This window comes from Teleopsis dalmanni, chromosome 1, assembly GCF_002237135.1.
Source record: "Teleopsis dalmanni isolate 2A chromosome 1, ASM223713v2, whole genome shotgun sequence".
Taxonomy (NCBI): domain Eukaryota; kingdom Metazoa; phylum Arthropoda; class Insecta; order Diptera; family Diopsidae; genus Teleopsis; species Teleopsis dalmanni.
Window position 1 is genome coordinate 69,221,663 of NC_051846.1, and position 19,284 is coordinate 69,240,946.

Sequence of the window (19,284 nt, forward strand, 5' to 3'; positions counted from 1 at the left end):
ATTTAGGGTAAGTTCAATAAATTCGTCTGAATTTGGAACTTATTCTAACCTCGTTGCAAGTCATTTCTGCAGAATGCGATTCAATCTCATTTGCGTTTGAGATTTTGTATGCAAAAATTAGTCATTTGCTTTTAATTTTTGATTTTTGACTTAAATGAGCCATTTGAGGGCAGTGTAAATGCAGTATAAATCTATATCTGAACTCAGAAATGATGTGCACAATTATTAATTTATATTGATCATGTTCTTTACCTGTAATCAACGAAAGCTAAAAGGACAACTGAATATCACCCTTTGTAGTTGAAATAGTCCGTGGCATCTGCAGCAGCGGGTTTCACTTCTATATGACATCTATCTAAATATGAGAAAATTTAATTATGATAACTTTTATTTATAATCTGTAAACGTTCCTATAGCTTTCATACATTGAGGGAATCCAATTTTCTCATATCTTTCCTATAACACAATTGTACAATTATTAAATATACAAAAATTGCTTGTAGATATAGGTCGTGTGCGAGTTAGGCTAAGTTGCGTTCTAAATGAGGGAAATTCTAAGTTGTGTCGATAATGTATTGATGTGTCGATACGTGTTGATAAATGGCAAAATGTGTGCAGTGCAAATCCCAAAAAATCTCCCATTTGGTTTAGCATCAACTTAGCCTAACCCGCACACGTCCATAATACCTATTTCCAAAATCTTCGTGTTTCCTTTTTAATTAAAAATGTCAGTAAAGTATTTAATGTTTTTGTATAAGAATACATAGATTCAGTATAGGCAGGCGGCGTTTTATTTTAAAACTATGCAACAATTTTTTTTTCTCTACCCAACTTGAATTTAAGCTTATAATTAAAGCAATAATTTCCTCTTTAGAAAAATTTTTAATTAAAACACTATTTCCACTCATTTTTTACTACTATTTGCTATTGAAACTTTTATCAAACACACGAAATAAAACACAACAAGAGAAATGTCATAATGAATCTCCAATATATAATGTTAACGGTGGAGATTAAAAATATAGATTAACTCAATCTCGTTCTCTTAATCTCACGTCCAACAATGTCGGAAAATGTGAATAAATTCTGCTTTTTACTTTTTTTTGGCATTGTAAAAATTATGCATAACGAGTCTGAGTTATAATTAACAAGTAAATAAATACGAAAACAAAAATCAGCTGTTCTAAATATTTTCAAAACTAATATGCACAAAATGTATTTACGATTATATGAGTTTGGAATGATGCACATTCAACGATGCACAGACATCCTGAACACTAACATACTACAACGATGTTTTCTACTCCTATATTTACAATTTCAATTACAACAACCCTGTTTTAATCTATCATATGGGAAACAAATTGAAAATTATTATGAAATGTCAACAACAGTTTCTTTTCTATAGTGATAGCAACGGGACGTGCCATGTTATTCGATGTTAAAAAAAAAATTTAAAGCGCGTGAACATTACGATTTATATATTAATAAATTGTTAACAACTGTTATATTCTAATAAAATTGATTTCACTTGATCTATTAGGTGTTAACTAATTAAATGAACACTAATATGGTGAATATTAAGTGTGAAAAAGAGTTTGGCGAAGGTCAAACTACCGCTCTTACAGTAGATTTATTGGTTGCTAATAAAGCAACTCCAAAGAAAAACTCAGTGGTAGTGGACGTTATAGATTTACTCAGTGATGATGAAGATATTGAAGGGGATAACAAAAATATTACACCAAAAAAAGAATTAAGTAAAAAAGACCTTGAATATGGTACTGAATATTTCGCAGAGACCGTTTTACCAAAAGAAACTTTAGAAGCAGAAGAAGAAGAATTTAGAAGCAATACTAGCAGTCCATTGCTTTTTCTTGAAGTTCCAGACTGCGACAGTGCAGGAAACATAGTGAACGGATTCGTATCGGTCGGAGATGAAGACACTATGCCTTTTCTAGAAACCGACAATGCAGTCACTAATAATAATATAATTATACACACACCTATTAAAGTGGAGGTTTTAGATGAATTGAAAACCGAACCTAAAAAAACTATATCTTTTCTAGAAACCGACAATGCAGTCACTAATAATAATATTATTATACACACACCTATCAAAGTGGAGGTTTTAGATGAAGTAAAAACCGAACCAATGGATCTTTCAACACAAAATTCCGCAAGAGATTTCAATGCAATTGAATTATGTGTAGATGATATCATTGACTTAGATGATAACTCTGATGAAGAAGTGGATCAGGACACGAAAGCTACCATTGTTAATTTAATTGTGTCAGATGATGAAGCTAACATGGATTCTAATGCATTGAATTGTAATGATTCCAAGCATACTCTTTGCCATTACATGTGCCCCGAATGTGATGCTTTTTGTGGTTCTTTGCAGAAATGGAAAGCACATACAGATATGATACATAAATTTAAAGATATTGAGAAACTTAACCTGCGTACAATTATCAGCAAAGAGGGCGATTTACGACATCAGTGTACAGAGTGTAATAAAAAGTTTAAAGTACGAGGAGTATTAAAAAAGTTTATAACTCATCGCATTTCGCACCTAAAATATAAAAACTATTTGAAATGTCGTCTGTGCCCATTGCGTTTCACAAACGCACGGGGTTTAAATGGGCATTTGAAAAAAAATCATGAAAAAATCTTTAAGTACTACCAAAAGCTAACTGAAACCAATTCCTTTCTAAATTTCTTATGCCCCGTGTGTAGGAAATTGTTTAACACTCGATCAACTATGATAAATCATCTCAATGTAACGCATGATTATAAAAATGTGAGATATAAGGAATTGTATATGACTGGTGAGAATAACGTTAACGTCTGTAAGCTTTGTAAAATGGATATTTCAAATAAATCCCTTCTAAATCATACTTTGATGCATGAACAACAACACGCTTTTCAGTGCAAAATATGCAACGAATTCACAGAAAAAAGCTCTAATGCTTGCTTGCAACATGTCAGTAAGATTCATAAGGTGGTTCTACAAAGGTCTAGCAAATGTCCTTATTGTGATAAAGTCTATAGGAACTCAAGCATGGTGTGGGAGCATTTGCAAGAAACTCATGGCGCCACAACAGTCGAATGCAAAATCTGTAAAAAAACATTCAGATCTTCAGAACAATTATGGTTACATATACAAAGACTAAATCATTTGAAACTGAAATAAGCAGATTCCTCTGCAAGTATGTAAATATTTTTTAATTTTTTGGTTTAAATGTAGTTAATTCTAATTTTTTTCATTTTCAGTTAATAGCATTCTTTGAACTATTAAATAAAATTTGAAATTAAATTTGAGATAAAACATATTTGAACACAAATATGAATACTTCTTTCACTATTATTATGAAAAAATATGAAATTTAATATATAAATGTCTTATATATAATATTTAGAGACATTTCAAAATAATTTAAGTTTCATAAACTTATTAATTAACAATAAAAATTTAAAATTAGAGCTTGATTTTATATGAGTATAATTTTACTATTAAATATTTCACTTGAAATTTGAAATTTTTAGAATTTAATTTTTAAATTATTTTCCAAAGCCATAAATGAAATATTATCAAGTTATTAAAATGGTTTTGATTAAATTAAAATTCAAAATTTTCGGAATTGAATTTTTAAAGTATTATATTTAGTCATAAATGAAACATTATCAGAAATCTTTGAAAAGGTTTTTAATTAATTTGCTTTTATGTTAAAAGTTTATATGAAATAAGAAATAAGAATATTTTTTGCAAATTCGAAGCTAATTAATATTAATTTAAATGAAAAGACAAGTCATTGTATTATACATACTTGTAAAATATAAGGATAGTGCTATAAACTTTAAGTTTAATGTAAAATTAATCAATTGAAAACGTATGGAAAATATGTAACTTTACTTACAAATCATTTTTTAACTTAATTAAAAGATTATTACTTTTTAAGAAATTATATTCTTACCATTATTCAAATACTCTTCTATATAGGCTTAAAAAAAAAGATGTGTACAAATAAAGTAATTGTTTTAAAAACAATTTAAAAAAATTAGAAATATATTTTTCTAAGTAATAAATATATATAAGTTAATATAAGGAATATTTTTGTACCTAATTTATAATTAAATGAACAAATGAATATAGTTAATTTAATTAGTACTGTAAAACAAGATTAAGCAAATTAATTATAAGTTAAACAATTTTATTTCTTTTTAATTCATTATAAAATAGTTTTTTCTTTATAAGTTCTTATAAAAAATGAAAAGCAGTGTACAAATAACTATAGAATAAGTATTTGAGTAGTTTGATTTAGAAGAAATATTCTGTATTTTATAAGTTACAATGAATTTAAAATTAAATAATGCTGATTGAAACTTAATAATAATAATTTTCATTTTAAATTTTTGTTTGTTTACGTCATCAAAACGTAAGGGACTACTTATATTGAAATTTCATAATTGATCCATATACAATAATTATCGACATAACAGTACTTGAATTTGATCTCCAATTAATATTGCAAATGTTTAGCGTTAAAGCAATATTCAAAGCATTATTACAAAGTAATTCATAAAATTATATCAAGTTTATACCTTATATCAATATACCTTTAATAAAAAAAAAAACGAAATATGTTTATATATACAAAAGACTTTTTTAGATTCTATTAAGTTCCGAACAAAGCAACTAAGTTGAAATATAAGTAGTCTGCAATCTGACACATTGATAAGAGTGTAAAATATAATTAAATATGCAAATTTTGTTTAGACTATACAGATACATATATTTATTGCTCAACCTGAAAGCGAAAGCAAATAATGCTTAGGAGACATTTTTCTTTGGGCTGTTATCAATATATAAAAGTGAGTATATGTTATATTATTTATGTTTATATTTAGTAAAATGAATTTCCGCTCAAGTAAATAAATTGCAATGATTTTGTTTAAAATATAAGCTGTGACTAAAAACTAAAGTGAATAAATATAATTTTATAACTAATCATTATCTTTAAAAATGAACTAAACTGTAAATTTTAAAACTTTGTTATGTGGATTTATTAGCTTAAGTTTAATTTTACTTTGTATTAAACAAAATAAAAAACAAAATGTAATATTACAGTTTTTGCTTAGGAATTTATTCTACACACAAAGTAACACTTCCTGTTTACACATTTTTGAGTGCATCGAAGCTAACTTAATGTTTATGCTGATTCAGCAACGACCACCATAGTCAAGCCTTATTTGTTTACTCGATTAACAATATTGCGCATTATGATTCCGCTTATAGAAATCAACTTAGATACGACAAACACCATCACACTTATCTTAAGAATGCAATTCTCAGCATAACTGGCATGGTTCGGTTAGTTTTTGTTGGAACTCATAGTTCAGTTCTAGTCAAGCTAACAAGCGAACTGGTCTTAGTTCTCAATTTATAATTTACTTAAAGTTCTAAGAACAGGCGAGTCTACATCAGCAGTCCCAAAAGGAACCACGCTAGCAAATCTTTGTGGACTACAACAATAATATAAAACCTAAATTATACAAGAAGAATGTTGACATTAATTTCTATATAATTAATAAACAAATTTCAAATTAATTTTTGATTTTAAAATTGTAAACAAAAATCAAATAACTGTTGAAATATGATTCATGTGTTTATTTATTAAGAACTATAAACTGTTCTGGAGAAAAAAACAATACACTAACAAAACAGCACCACTTCACGCTACTAATTTATCGTCAATGGACAATCACACAAACTTGAACAAACAAATAAAAATTTAATTATTTAAATATAAAAATTTTATTGTTGCAATTCATATCTTTTCAGAAATAAGTTTCTTTGTCATAATTGACTTTAAAATAATAAATTAAATTATGCTAGCGGCAAAATAATAAAGGCTCGTGTGTACTAAGTGGATTACCACTTGAGGACTTAACATATTATGAACGATCCTTTATTTTGCTTCACGCTATACGCTTCAATTGTTTACTCATTAAAGTGCTACATGAGTTATACATGCAACCACATAAATTCCTGGTAATTATAAATATAGTATTATGGACAATAAAGTTGATCCTTTATAAAAATAAACATTTCTTATGCCTCATAGTATTGAATGCTTTTAAAATAGTTCGTGACATTTTCTGTATCAAAGATACACACATTGTATAATAAAGCGCAACAGCATTTAATAAAATAATAAATGTTTTTGAAACGCAACAAATATATTTCTTTCACAAATTTAAATATTTAAATTCGAACATAAAAGAAACATTAAACTCTATCGGGAATTCTTCGATGATGATGCATACAAGTATTATTGGTATAAAGTCACGTTCACCCAATTACAGATCCCAGCATGAAATGTGTTTACGCGGCTCTTAAGATTTTAGAAGCGTCAATCCTAAAGGATAATTAAATAGACACTTAAATTGAAAATATAACAACAATTCTGTTTGGTTAATCCAATCTAGATAAAGGCATTAAGCTGAATGGTACATTTATAAACAATATTAGGTGCGCATACGGAGACAACACAGCACTTACAGCTTATAGTATAGCTGATCTTCAACTTCTTCTTGAAAAATTTAATGAGAAGAGTACAGATTTTGGCCTATCCATGAATATAAAAAAAAACCAAGTATATGATCATCAGTCAAAAACGACTACTATACAACGATACTCCCATTAAGATAGTCCCATCAGTAGATCAGTATACCAGTAGATACTCCCACCAGTAAAAAGCGACTACCATACAACGATACTCCCATTAAAATTGGAACTGAAGTTATTGAACGAGTTAAATATCTTTGTTTACTGGCTAAATGTAAAGTGGACATCAGATCAACAACTTGATATGTTTGTTTATAGTTTTTTACATCAAGTATTTCAATATTTTGTAATGTAGATTTTAAATTAAATGTTGTGGAACTTTTCAATTTCAAAACATTCGAAGCAAATTATTTTTAATTGTCGCTTTTCATAATTATTATCGCATGTACAACGAATAGGAATCTCAAAAATATCAACATATTCAATTGTGAGATGACGATAAAGTGTATGATTTGCATTTATTATACCACACGGTTTGGTTTCCTTAGTAAAAAGTTTCAGTCGAAATGATTCAATAGCTTCAACAACTGTGAAATATTTTGGGAAGCCGCTTTCAGTTGTACACATACAATCAAAACTACAGATAATGAATAGTTTAAAAGTCTACGAAACTCGATTTGGAAAACATTATGAAAATTACGAATGGTCAGGTCAAATGAAAATACTACCAGACACCTACAGCTGTTCATATCTAAGGCAAATAGAGGAAGAAGAAGCAAGGAAACTTATGTAGTTTTATAATAATATCAACTATGCTCTATTATTAAATGTAGAAATTACACATTTGAGTATAACAAATATAAATATATACTTGTTATATATAAAATATATATATAAAATAAAAAAATTTATATTTTATAAAATATATATATTTTCGGATCTATTCTGTGCACTTTATAAACTTGTCAAACATTGACACTTGTCAAAATTGGCTGCTGTAAAGGTTTTGGTATTCTGTGACATAAATAAAAAGCTCTTTTCCTTGTTAGTTATCAAAACTAAAAATGCTGTTGACAAATATAAAAATATGCTCTTTTTAAGCATTTTTTATTTTTTGCATGCATGAAAAATATTGTTAACTAAAATATACGCTCTTTACTCTTTACAAGCATATTTTTTATTGTTATTTGAATGCATGAAAAATGCTTTTGGCAACTTAAAATATGTGCTCTTTACAAGCATTTTTTACGAACAGTTACGAACAATTACGAACAGTTTTCTATACAAAATACTTTACACCATAGTGTGGTGAGAAGCACTAGGTACTTGAGCTTTGAAATTTGTCAAGATGTGTCCAGAATACCAAATTTTATTAAAGAATTTGACAAATCTGTCAAGGGCACAGAATAGGTCCGTTTATATATATATATAAGATGTATATATACAATATATACTCGTACTTATGTATATTATTTATCCAAAATAAAATATTATTAAAAATAATTGAAATTACGTATTTTTGTTTTATTTAATCGGGAAAACCACTACATTCCATACAATGTGTATTAATAAATTACATGTTGTTGTTCCTTACTTAATATAAATAATATAATAATATAAATTAACTATGTAAAAAGCTTTGACTTTTCTTATCGCATACCCTTTCATTTACACAATATCTAAGAAAAATAAAAAAAAATACTTTTATCAATACCACAAAGAACCGCAAACAACCGCAAAGAATGTTGCAAAATCTTGAATCAGTTCATGTGTTTATCGAAAATATTTATCTCTAGCATATATTTTCTTCTCTATTTGAAAAATTGTATAAAAAGCCCCTAACAAACTGTCAAACAATGCATAGTTTGAGTTGTGGGCGTTGGGTATCAAAATAAGCTGCAAGTAATTCACCGTAGACGAACTCTAACCATCGAACGTCAGGGTGATTATCATTCTGACAGCTTATCTGGTAACAATTTTTGTAGCCAAGCAACCTCAACAACAACAACAACAACAACTACATAAGGTGCATTCTTTTGACATGATAGCTCCAATAAAACAACTACTGGTTGCTTAAGAATAAATTGGTACAGCTGCTTATATCGTTGACAAGTAAAAAATTTTAAACAAATTTGTGGTTGATAAATACATATATACATATAAATATAAAAATTTTTTAAGGGCTTTAACTATGATAACGGAGAAGACTTGTGAAATAAGGAGAATACTCCAGCTCTTCAGAAGACAATACGAATTTCTCTATAATTCGAATAAAAATATTGTCACATGCCAATGGAATATGGGAAAGTGCGTTCTACATATAAGTTGAATTTTTGTTTTAAGTATGAATGTTAGGGGAAGTCCCTTTTTACAAACCAAATGATTAATTTTTTCTTTCTTATGTTGCTTCTTTATGCAAATGCCAGTCGCTTTTGATTATTGAAGTGAACAACACAGATTAGAGTAACGTCGTACAGTAAAATACAGTAAAATTCAGTAAAATTGTTGTTAATGACATCGAACGTGTTTTGTTGTTAGTCGCTTGAAGAAAAATTTCAACTAATTAAGGATGTCGAAAATGGATAAAAAAAAGAAGTGGTTGCGAAATATATCATCCCGGCGAGTAGAACAGTTTCAACGATTTTAAAACATAACGAATCAGTTACCGCTTTATTGGAGTCTGGTTTTTCTTTTGGATAAAGGAAAATAGTAAAAAAATCAATATTTAAAAATGTCGATCAAATCATTTTTTTTTCACAAGAACAACATTGTAAACTATTTATTTATTTATTTGAAATTAAATACAGCATAGAAGTTATAGTAGAGTAAAATTTTTAGAAATAAGGGGCGGGGATTTTAATTTTTTTTATTAGTAAATTGTTTGCTTTAGCATATAATTGTGTTTAATTTTTTTTTAAGAATAACTTTTATTTTTTTCTTTGGTTAAAATAAATCAGAAAACAAAAATTAATTTGAGTAAAAATTAAAAAAGTAATGCGAAATTTAAGACAAATTTTATGGGTGACCGCAGACTTTTTCTGCTAGGTGTATATATGTTAATTAAAACTAGACGATCAATATTCCATATTTTCTGAACCAGAGAAGATATTAAAATGAAATTTTGAGTGATTTAAAAAACTTTAATATAACCATGTTTGAGTCTTAATTTGAAGTGGTTTCAGCAAGTCTAGACTTTAAAGAAATTCCAACTTAAAAACCCATTCACCCATCCCCATCTTAATTAGTAATAAGGAAAATCTATTTTAATATCTCTACTGGTTTAAAAATATCGAATTTTGTAATAACTAATATTATACAGTTATTTTATAATTTGTTTTGTTTTTGTGAAGTAAAGGATTTGAAGCAATAGTCTTTTTGAGATTTTGCACTTCCTGCTTTATATTGTGTTCACACGAGAGTTTTGTTTGTAATTTTAGTTGTCATGTTTATAATTTTAGCTATCAATTGTTGTTGCTTTCAATGCAACATAAAAAATTTTGACAGCTTAAATTACAAATGAAACTCTCGTGTGAATCCAGTTTAAGATTCAATTAGTCTATTTTAATATCTTTAGTGGTTTAAAAATATCGAATTTTGTAATTGCACTTCCTGCCTTATATTGTGTTCACACGAGAGTTTTGTTTGTAATTTTAGTTGTAATGTTTATAATTTTAGCTATCAATTGTTGTTGCTTTCAATGCAACATAAAAAATTTTGACAGCTTAAATTACAAACAAAACTATCGTGTGAATCCAGTATAGTTAAGATGCCAACGTTGTCGAAATTAATAATCTCAAACTTATAGTTTCCTAATATTGAGACAAAATAATAAATTTCATAATTCATGCTTTATTTATTTCGATACAATGTAGTGGCGCATTACTTTTAGAAAGAATAATAAAGCACGAAACAGAAACTGAGCCGCGACCATGGAGTTCTGATGCTGTCGAGTATTTCCTTACAAATTCCTTACTATGCAAATTTGATGTGAAAATGTTGAAGCTTTTGTTTTGTTAAGTTAGTGTGACGATTGGGTACATGTTTATCTTTTTATTTATACATAAACACAAAAAATTATGATACATTTTTAATAACTTTATCGTTAACAAATGTGGACAAAAATACTATTCACATTTGGATAAAAAAAAATAGGACAAACCAACCAAAATTTTCACATTAGGAGTACTTCGCCGCTGGAAAGTGCGGCAAAAAATAAAAAGTCTCTTGCAAAAGTCCTCACAATTTTAAAATTTTTGGAACTATTCCATTTTGCTCGAATTGCAATAACTTTCGACAGTTTATTATTATTATTATTGAAAAGAAGGAACCGTTCACTGCGACCTAAAAGATCTATTGTGCATCTTAGTCAGATTTGAGTGTTTTTTCAAGTCCGATTTCTTCAATGAAGGAGAATATAGAGCCTATCTTTCCTAGTCTTGAATCCTTATGATCCATGAAAAAGCCTTGTTTTTCTGGTGTTTCTTCCGCTTGTGCATCAGTGTCGGTCACTCCCCAAGCACATGGAATCAGTTAATAATTATGCAATAATTTTTGGGTTATTTTTTGATTGTGATGCAATCTTTGAAGCGTTTTCGGTTGTAAGTTCCTAAAAACATTTTAGATTGTGATAGTCTTGATAGCCTATTCCAATTGAGTTCTCTTTATTTTTCCTCTGTACTGTTTATAAGAATGGATAGAGTTCCTTCGCCTAGACCACAGAATGGTTCTGACCCTATCATTATTGAAGCCGCGCATCTTGCAAGTTTGTCTGCCTTGGATTTTTGCATGTCTTGTATGCCAGCATGTCCCGGAATCCATATAAGGTGCACATGATTGTTCCAGCTGAGTATGTTCAGCTTGTCAAGGCACTCCTATACCAGTTTGGATGTTACCTGTTAGGATATGGGTGCCATTATAGCTGCCCGACTGTCAGTCAGTATTGCAATTTTATGATTCCGGTAGTTACGTTCAAGATTTCGACAGATGACTGAAAAGAATATTCGTCAAAATTTCTAACAAATAATTTTTGTTTGCCGTTTCTTAGATAATTGGAGACTTCATTAACTAGTCTGTTATTGAAAGAGAACTGTGTCATTATTTTGAGTACAATTGTGAGACTTGTTGCTTTTTGGCGCATTTCCAATGCAATTATTGGTTTTTTAAGTTAATATTATTTATACAGTGCTACATCAATTCTTAATTTTTTTACTTTTAATCTATAGATATATATTTTAAAGATATATTTTTGAATTAAAAATAAATAATACTTTTGTAAGAAGAACCGTACTTAATGTAATGTGATATGGGTATAAGACCACACATATCACACAATAAGTGTTCCAAATATTATAAAATATCGACACAAAACACATAATATTTTAAGTGTTACAAAATATTGACACAAAAACACTAAATAAAAATAGAAATTTCCAGTAATATAAGCCTCTATTTTGTCACTGCTTTGATGACAAATAACTGAGCCGCACATTGTACCATATGTTATGTGCAATATGCAATGAGTTGAAACTGGGTCATTAGAATGAACGGTTTTATATGAAACCTTATATAGAGTACAGAAATTCTAAATTATTATACTTAACTATTTACTGTTAAAATATTATTTAAGAAATAATATATGTCTATTATATATGAAATTAGTCTTAGAAACCGATGTTAGTTATAAAAAAAATAAATAAATAAACTCAGTCAATTTTTGGCATTAAGAAGACACACCTCGCTTTATTTGAATTTAATACAAGTCGATAAAACAACACATTACCCGATCTACATTTGAATAAAAAATAGAACGTTACGAGTATGTAAGGAATATAGATTTTATTTTTAAACGTTGGCGACAAATCAAGCAAAATATTCATTTGAGGTGTATTTCTAAAGTGAGACAAAATCTAACAAGTCTCTTGCTAAAGTCTCTTATTGATATATTGGCATTAGTGTTCCAACCTGTTATATTAAGTGTTCACAATTAATAGGGTATACGTATGTGCGCAATTCAAAATTCAATGGAAACTACATTTTTTAAAATTTTAGATATTTTTATAAAAAACTAAATATTAAAATGAATAGTTAATTAAAAGCATTACTAACAATGTAGGAAATTTGGAAATTTCCCTTTACAACAAGTAGATACAAGAAACAGTTAATAATTATACTTACAATGAGTATAATTAAAAATATTAATAAGCTAATCCAACTAATGAGTTAAAAAATTTAATGTTCTCTTTATTACATTTCTAGTCTCTTACAGTAAGAGAGTAGTGCTGTTTTTTTGTTGCAAATACGAGAATTTAGCAAGAGACTTGTAGTTTTTTTCTACAATTCGAATGCAGCTATTGATTTTTTGAAATTAATATTTTTTATATAGTGCTACATCAATTCTTCACTTTTTTATTTTTAATCTATAAATATATATTTTTCAGATTTATATTTTCGAATACATAAAATAAAAGTAATACTCTTGTAAGAACAACCGTATTTAATCGCAGAGACTTTTACCTAACATAAGCAGTAATCCCTCTTGAGTCACGAGCGATATTGAAATGAAAATGTTTTATCAAAACGAATGTCGAGGTCGGTGTGATAGCGTTTATAAATTGAACTTGTACTTTAATAACTAACGATTTACTGAATCGTATGATTCAGTTTATGATTTCGTTCTAATATAACACAGCAAGTGGATTTGTTAATAAAAACTCTCACAGCAAAATAACAAAACTCAAGTTAAGTACGGCTTTGGGTCAGTTGACTAGTTAACGCTGACTTTGAGCTTCAAATTTGGCAGGGCATGAATTTGTTTCCTGGTACTTGCAGTCTCAAAAAGTTATTTACGATTAATTAAATACAAGAAGTACATCTTTATGGTCAGCCAAAAATTCATTTATTTAAAATAATATAAAAAAAGAATTTCTGTTGTTGTAGTTCAATACAAATCGAAAAATCTCTGTAAACAAGTTTTTATTTAACAGAATTTGCTTTCTTTTTAACAATATCCTAACTTAGGGTTATGGGTACTAGGGCCTTCAGACCAAAAGGTAAATTAGTAAAGCATTATGTTACTTAAAACTACTTTTAATAAAAACAATAATTTATAATATAATTCGTGTACATTATAGGTATTTCATAATGGTCTATCTTAGACCATTTAGATTAGCCCATATTTTAACCCAGTTTAGATTTTCTTAGTTTTATATAAGAAAATATAATACATATATATCATATATATTTATATATGTTTTATAACATAAAAATCTTATAGGGAGGTTTCGAACAGTACAAAATTCCAACTACAAAGATTTATATTTATTTTTAACTAGTTGAATGTTTGGTTGACCGTACAGCTGTTTAGAGTATTGCCAAATATCCATCATTAGTGGTATTGGAATTATTTCTTTTATCTTATATTTCACTACCTTCATAATTGATGTTGAAATCAAATTTAATAAAATTTTTGTATGATTAAAATTCATTAATGTCCTTAACTCTATCTTTGCAGTTGAAAATTTGTTTTAAAAATCTCGAGAACCCATGCTCTTTAATCTACGCAAAAACTTGTTTTGAATGCATTTCCTAAATGCATTCCTTTTTTATATAATATGAAAAAAAAAATTATAAAAAATTCACATATCAAAAACTTCTGTTATGAGGTATAGCGTATAGCGAATGCGTAGGGGAGGTTTAGACCCCTGCCAACTACATATGTTTTTGCTGTTCTGTAAACGTTCAAAGAACATATGCAGATATAGGAATGTGCTGAAGAGACACAAAGTAACTGATATCGCTGGATTTTTTAAACTAGAGGAAAATGAGATGGATTGCTTAACGCGGAATTGAGCTGGTTGTGTGGACAGATAAAGGTAGTTGAGATTAACCGTAACTAAATGTTAAATTAGTTTAATTAATTTGTAACTATCAAATTATCAAATATTGAATGAGTTTATTAATATTAATCCATTGATCAAGCATTTTATTCAGTAAATAAATGATAGGAATGGATTTAATGCAAGTGTTTTATTATCTTAATTAGTTATTACAAATGTAATAACTTGTTTTGTTATATTGCTACATATAAAATTCAAAGAAATTACAAGTTAAGTAAATTAAGCATCCGGTACATTTATTGAACGTTGTTGGTCATGCAACATCTGGAGTACTTTTGATTTTAAGAGCGGCGCAGAGTGTTTGGACTAATTATTGCAATTTCAGCAAATAATGCTATGTATTTCACAATATATAGTGTGGTTTGAGAAGAAACATAAAATACTTTTCGCAAGTGGACTACATACAAATGAATTGCAGATGTTTATGTTTATACAATGTAAGCTATAGTTGATTTGAATGACGATATTTCATTTAAAGTTTCATAGCAAGCAGTCGTAATGGAAAGAGGAATATGCAAAAAAGTCGGTTCAAAGTCCACTGCCATAGTAGTAAGAGATCCAGTTTGCCATTCCATATGGATATCGTCGTAATCTTAACTGTATGGAAATATTTAATGAATACTTAACATCAACCAACATCGTTTGTGACCGTTTTAAAGTATTTTAGAAGAGACCAGAATGGATGTTTTTGTATGGAGGACACATTTCGCAAAGGTCGCCAAAAATCTTCGGCTGTTAATGTGAAGTTGGTGATGTGATTATGGTGGTGATATGATGTGACAAATGAATAACAATACACGTTATTTTAATTTATTGTACTATAAAAATTGCTTTTTCAATTTCAAAAGAGACGGAAATGCAAGAAGTAGAAATTTTGTTAATAATCCACTAACAACTCTACAATTAATCAAAATGTTGCATTTTAAAGAAATACATTTCTAAGAAATGTTTATGAAATGTGTAGTTTTCTAGTGCAGTTTTGTTTTGTGCAATAAATTACTTTTTAGGTCATAATATTGATTTTAAATATAAATAATTATAAATTTTAAACAATTATTTATACAATCTTCTTTTAAGAATTCTTTATAAGAGTTAAATTTTATAAGAGTTTAATTTATAAATGACAATAAATCTAACTCTAGACGTTGGCGCCATCAGAATTGCAAGGCTTCTTCCATTACCGAGATGTAAAATTAAATTAAATTAAATTTTTATATATTTACACTCACCGAATTGTTTTGAAATTGTACCTTAATTTGCACTATCTGCCGTTTTCACTTCAATTAATAAAATTGTCAAAGCAGATAGTCTCTCTGGGCTCATCGTACTTCTCAAGTAGGTCTTAATCAATTTAAACTTGGAGACGCTTCCTCACGTAGAAGCTGTACTGATTGAAACTGTGAGTATAATTCTGGTTACAATATAAGCATTCTGATATACTTCCTCTAAATTATTTTATTTAATATACCGGATCCAGCAGTTTTCCATACAGTGCAAAAGACTGAATGTTACCTTTTGACCTTCCAGAGGTATTATATGTAAAGCATTACAATGCTTGAGAAGGTGTTCGTTTAGATTGTATGGGTCGAGACATATGTTCATAACTGAACAATTGTTCAAAAGATATTTTACATTATTAAAAAATTGTGTTATTCACGCAAGAAGAGACAAACAAATTTGTTTTTTTCTGGTAATTGTAGTTAAAGTTTAGTGAACTATGTACAGCTATTTTCGAGACCCCTGTGGGTGCAAGGCAGCCACCGATGTCTAGCATCCCCACTGATTATTCTGTTGAAAAACGAACAACTAAACTATATATATTCAAAGTGTTAGAATTGTCGAAATCTGTGCATAATTTTTAGTATTTACATATCAATGCAGATTATTTTACAGCTGATATGATATATAATATATTTTTACGGATGTATAGTTAATCTGATAGTTAATCTGATAACTCATTTAATAAGTGATTTATTAATTATAATAATTTCATTTGTTAGTAAATAACAAAAGTTTTCTTAAAAGTATATCAATTTCAGTAAATACATACTGCTCAGCGCATCAACTCTTCACGGTGTATCTCAAGAACGGTCGAATGTATATAAAATGTACATAATGTATATAAAGTATATAGAATGTATATAAAGAATTTTATGTTCTATAACTTTTCAAAAAACTACTACAAAAATAAGATAAATAAATTGGAGAATCGTTACTATACATACTTATATTTATTTCTTTTTAAAATATTTTTATTACTTTTATTATTATTATTACTTAATCCGATTATGTAGTTTTAATTATTGCAATGATACGCTAGAGGCACATCCCAGTTGTAAACGGATATATCCGCCATGGAAGACATCTAAAAAACATGGAGACATATATAACGATCGATTTATCTATATCTATTGCAGTCATAGAAGACATTTTCGAACAAATGATCAAAAAGTCATTAATGGCCGATTGCGCTTTTTTCCCCCTTAATTATAAATGGTTAAATATTGTTCTTTATTATATTAAAAACTTAAATTAAATAACCACAAAATTTCACTAGTCTTTAATATCGAAACTAATTAGTCTCACCCTTTCGTTTCATTTATTTGCCTTCATTTAGGTAAAATCTCATTTATCGCCGACGGTATCCGCGAACCGTCCGCGTGAAGAGTTGAGACGTATAGGCATGTGTATTATAACGCACAATACCACACACACAACGATTTATGAAGATAAGTATTGTATAAATCTAATTAATCTCATCCTTTCATATCCTTTATTTGTCTTCATTTAGGTAAAATCTCATTAATTTACAATGCATTGACGACACTGTCCGCGAACGTGTCCGCGTATGTTAACATTAGGTCAATAATATAGTACATACAATGATTTATGAAGATAAGTACCTATACTTATTGTATAAAACTAATTAGTCTCGCACTTTAGTTTCCTTTATTGTCCTTCACACAGGTAAAATCTTATGCATTTGCAATGTATTGCGGACAATGTCATCGAAGACAATTTGAGTAACTGGGATATAATATTTATTCTTCACTTCTGGTGCACATATGTTGATGTGTACTTAGCATGGTATTTCGAATTTCAGGTTTAGTATTATTTATTGTTTGAGACATAAAAGAGATTAATTTATGATACAGACAAGAATGAAGTGTGTAAACATTTTGTACAGTAAATCATATCTTACTGTGTTTAAAGCCAAATACTGGTTATAAGAATCAACAATATTCTTCGAAGTTGATTTTATTATATTATATCTATTAAATTGTTTGTTTTTTAACAATAGCACATAACAAGATATGAACTATATGAATATATGAAATGGAATACAAAAGCAGTGTCATGCTTTTGATCAAGAAGCTATCTCCAGCAATAACAATGTGAGGTTAAACCCATTTTTTAATTCACATTTAATGAATTCTCATTGTATAATGCGATATAAATTTGAATATAACAGGTCTTTTGATCAAGACTTGGAATCCAGCAATAACGATATGGGACTGGACCTGACTAGAAAATGTTACTAGAAATGTATACAAACTTGAGGTCAATACTTTCTATACTGACATGCGATCTTATGTATATAAATGATATACCAACTAAATATGTTAATATACCATATAATATTTTAAGAGATTATTGCTTTTAGATATAGGGGATTGCACAATAGTTAAGAATGTACATAAAGTATCTGATCATATATAGACTGTAAGCTCCAGTATCCAAATTTTGTTTTTAAAATCACTTGAAACAAGATAATCGACCCTTCTGATTGAACTCCGTTCTTTTACTCCCTTTAATTGTTGTATAATGGTATATGCTCGCTCAAGGAGTTTTCACTATATAAGAAACATAGAACGTGTACTGCAGTTTATATGCTAATTGTAGCCATATCCTATATTTTCTTGGTTTACATTATTTATTAATAAAGTTATTATAATTTATAAAATTAAAAACTAACTTGCACAGATATACCGCTGACTACTGAGGCCTTCAATTATACCACAAAAGATTCTTTTTTTATTATGTTTAAAATGTGATTCACATATGTTTAAAAAAATACTAGTAATCGTTTCCATCAACTGCCTTAAGTAATCCAAATTGAACAAATATTTTTAATAATTAAATCGATACGCTCTGCTTGAATAACACAAATGTATTTCAATAAAATTCACATAAAATATTTCAAATATGAGTACCGTATCTTGTGGTTTTTGGTATTTTATGTTAACATGTGTGCGATATGCGTTACAGTCCATTTATTTAATATATAGACACTTTTAGTATAAACTACTTTCAAGATGAAAATTGTTGAGCTTATCATTATAAAGAAATCCGTACTATTATTTTGATACACATATGTGAATATTTGTCTGTGATTAGCAATTAGAACTTCACTTAATAATATATCACAAAAAAAATTTAAAAAATTGATATATTAAATCATTTATATATATTATTTGTATTAATTACATATTCAACTAATAAAAACAAAGATTTTATTAACTACTTGCTTCCTTATACTATGTTCACACACATCTTAATCTTAATCTCCCCAACGTTTCAGTAAAATTAAGTTGTTTTTTCATACAAAATTCTGTTTTGAGGTTAGTCGAAATTAAGGAAAATAGCTTTCAGATAATTCACGTATCTGAAATCCACTAAAGCTAATAAAACTGCTGAATACCATCCTTTATAATTATAATAATGAACTTTAAAAATTTCTCAGATACAAATGGTGTTTGAAGCATGTAATTTTTATAATTCATGTTTTTTGTTTACAAACATATCATTTATTTAATTTGG

At 28.1% G+C, this 19,284-nt stretch overlaps 1 protein-coding gene across 1 annotated transcript; it reads left to right on the forward strand.

Annotated features, from left to right (window-relative positions):
- Positions 1 to 1,372: 1,372 nt before the first annotated feature.
- Positions 1,373 to 3,356, forward strand: LOC119672123 (zinc finger Y-chromosomal protein-like). The gene is made up of 2 exons (XM_038083090.1): positions 1,373 to 3,209; positions 3,274 to 3,356. The coding sequence occupies exon 1, from the start codon at positions 1,559 to 1,561 to the stop codon at positions 3,191 to 3,193; it is 1,635 nt and encodes a 544-aa protein (XP_037939018.1). The 5' UTR covers positions 1,373 to 1,558; the 3' UTR covers positions 3,194 to 3,209; positions 3,274 to 3,356.
- The last annotated feature ends 15,928 nt before the right edge of the window (positions 3,357 to 19,284 follow it).